Raw genomic sequence first — 2570 nt, forward strand, 5'->3', positions numbered from 1 at the left:
TGACGATTTGGTGTGGCTGGATAGGTATGCATCCCCCTATCGGCCTAATCCTCGAACGTTACGTTCCCAAAGGTGGCATTATGATGGGCAACCACTATTTCCCGGAGGGCACGATTGTCGGCATCAACGCATGGGTCACCGCGTTAGCCTTCCCCGTTCATTTCCTTTCGTCCCCCGTCGACCCCCCCCCCTTCCTCCCACTTCCCACTTCCCACTTCCCACTCCCCACTTGCCACTTACCCCCACCGCCTCCCCTTTTTCCCGCGTTCGTGGCGGAAGTGACTGACGCCGATCATCCAGCCGAGATAGAAGAGTATACGGTGAAGACTGCGACCAATTTCGACCGGAGCGATGGCTGGAAGCGCCAGAGGAACAGCTGACGGCGATGGAAAGAGCTAACTTGGCGGTTCGTGAAAGTCCCTCAATTCCTCCTAGCCTACATGCTTAGACTGGGGTAACTGACTCGCTACGGGGCGTCCCCTCTCCAGTTTGGACATGGAAAGCGCGGCTGCTTGGGGAAGAACATTGCTCTATTGGAAATTTCGAAATTGGTGCCGCAGTTGCTGCGCCGTTACGAGGTAAGTCGGCCCCCGCGACCCTGAAGAAATGGTCCCCATTGTCCTCGCGCGCGACGTCACTTCTCCATGACCGTGCCGCCCGCTGACTCGGTCTACTTCACCTCCTCCGACCAGTTCTCGTTGGCCCGGCCCGACCTGAAATGGAAAGTTCGCGGCGGCTGGATGGTGCGACAAGAGGGTGTGGTCGTAACCGTCAGCAAGCGGACGGGTAGCTTAAGCTCTTGACCGCTCTTTTTTCAAGTCGGCCGTTCGCAGGCCGATTATGAGGAAAATAGGTAAGGAAAAGCGTTTGTCGTCGCGGAGAGCTTTGCACGTGGGGTCACCGGAGTTTGATTTGACGCTGTGGTGGATTGGAAAGCAGAAGCTTGCCACAGGCTCTTCAGACTGTCAGGACTTTAAACACACAGCACTAACTATATAATATCGTTGTCGATTGAAGGGACTAAAGACTGAGGGTAGCCGGCAAATTTTCCGGGTGTCCGAGCGTAGGTCAGACGCGCTGTTGTGTGGAAAGTGCGCCCACGAGTCAAGTGATGTTGTTGTTGATGATGTTCAACAGCTGTGCCTGCGCCCATTGCACGCACAGATGAAGCTCTGCGAAGATCACCCAGCATAGCGCAAACGAACAGGCTTCCGCTCTTGTGAACAATATATGATTCAAGATTTCGTAGGATTAATGCGGATAATATGGCCTTTGGAATCGAAAAGACACTTGATAGTGTACGTACGACGCGGAAAGGCGAATCGCACGGTCTCGTACTCAAGCAGCACTAGCTTCTGTTCTTCCAAAAAGCGTGCCTTGGTTATCTTCACCATCTGGCATGTGAGCAATTGCCCTATAATGTACCCCTGGTAGTACAGCCTCACGATTGCGTGTCGGGGATGGATATAGGCTGCCATAGTCTGGTATAGGCCATTCCGTACACACTCGCAGAAGAAACGGTCGGCGATGGCACAGAAAGGTGTGTTCGTCTCCTCCATCACGCAACTACTACTCTGCTTCGACATCATCGTCGAGAGTGGCATAACTGGACGAAGTCAAAGGTTTTTGAAGGTGAAATACTCTATATATGGGCCTAAGTTATGGCGAGCTCTGTCCCTATGGAGGCAGTCTCTACGGTTTATATTGTACTGAGCCTCAAAGTACGCTGATTGGAAAACTAGACCGGGGGAGAAAAAAAAAGTGAAGAAAAGTGGTAAAGGAAAAATGGAAAAGAAAGGATACACTAGGGAGGGCGAAAAGTACATAGTAGGGAACAAAGAATCGCGAGGGAGAAATATTTATTTCAGTTTCCTATCTCTTCACTCGCGTATATTTATTATACCTAATATTGCGTAGGCTATGACTTGTATTTAGACCCTATATATCGAGAACCCCAAGCGGGTCTGATTCGTGGTAATCTATTGTCGAGCGAAGTTAACACATTAATTTATAATTTTTCCTGTTTAGGGTAGCTATGAGACTGTGTGACCCCAAGTGAAGGTCCGTCCGAGGGTGGAACGTGCGCGGACCTCACGATACACTCTACTTTAGCTGGCCGGTGTCCTTCTTCGACGCGAATATATATAGCATTCAGGATGTCGTGCCAAAAATGAGTCATTTTGAACTGCCGAGGGTTGGACCGCGCGGTTGTTACATCCGACAACCGGCGTCAGCTTTGCATTAAGACTGCTCTCAGCCGCGAACGTAGGTCATGCTCATGCGGCTCGGTGTCGCAACCGTCGAGGCGGGAAGATTAGTTAAGTATAAGGCAGCATCTTTCTAGGTGTTTGAGGATACCTACATTTGTCACCCCGACCGGCGATCACGCCAACTTCCAGGCTTCCCAGGTAGCTACATTTCAATCAAGTTCGAGTGCAGACGTCCAAGCCCCGCAGGTAGAGCATCAAGGTCAGGGTCAAGCACGTATACGTATAGCATATGTCTAAAATTTTACGTGATTCTAAGGCCCATAATCGGCTGAGAGGGGGTCCCCTCCAATGACGCACCCC

The 2570-nt window shown here is 51.2% G+C and overlaps 1 protein-coding gene across 1 annotated transcript; it reads left to right on the plus strand.

Moving 5' to 3' along the window:
• Positions 1–24: 24 nt before the first annotated feature.
• PV07_12820 (uncharacterized protein) lies at positions 25–1010 on the plus strand (the record flags this gene model as incomplete). The annotated part of the gene is made up of 4 exons (XM_016400388.1): positions 25–142; positions 301–406; positions 489–578; positions 693–1010. Coding segments are annotated over 4 exons (425 nt in total), but the record flags the coding sequence as incomplete, so codon positions are not given.
• Between the last annotated feature and the right edge of the window lie 1560 nt (positions 1011–2570).

This window comes from Cladophialophora immunda (assembly GCF_000835495.1).
Source record: "Cladophialophora immunda strain CBS 83496 unplaced genomic scaffold supercont1.179, whole genome shotgun sequence".
Classification (NCBI taxonomy): domain Eukaryota; kingdom Fungi; phylum Ascomycota; class Eurotiomycetes; order Chaetothyriales; family Herpotrichiellaceae; genus Cladophialophora; species Cladophialophora immunda.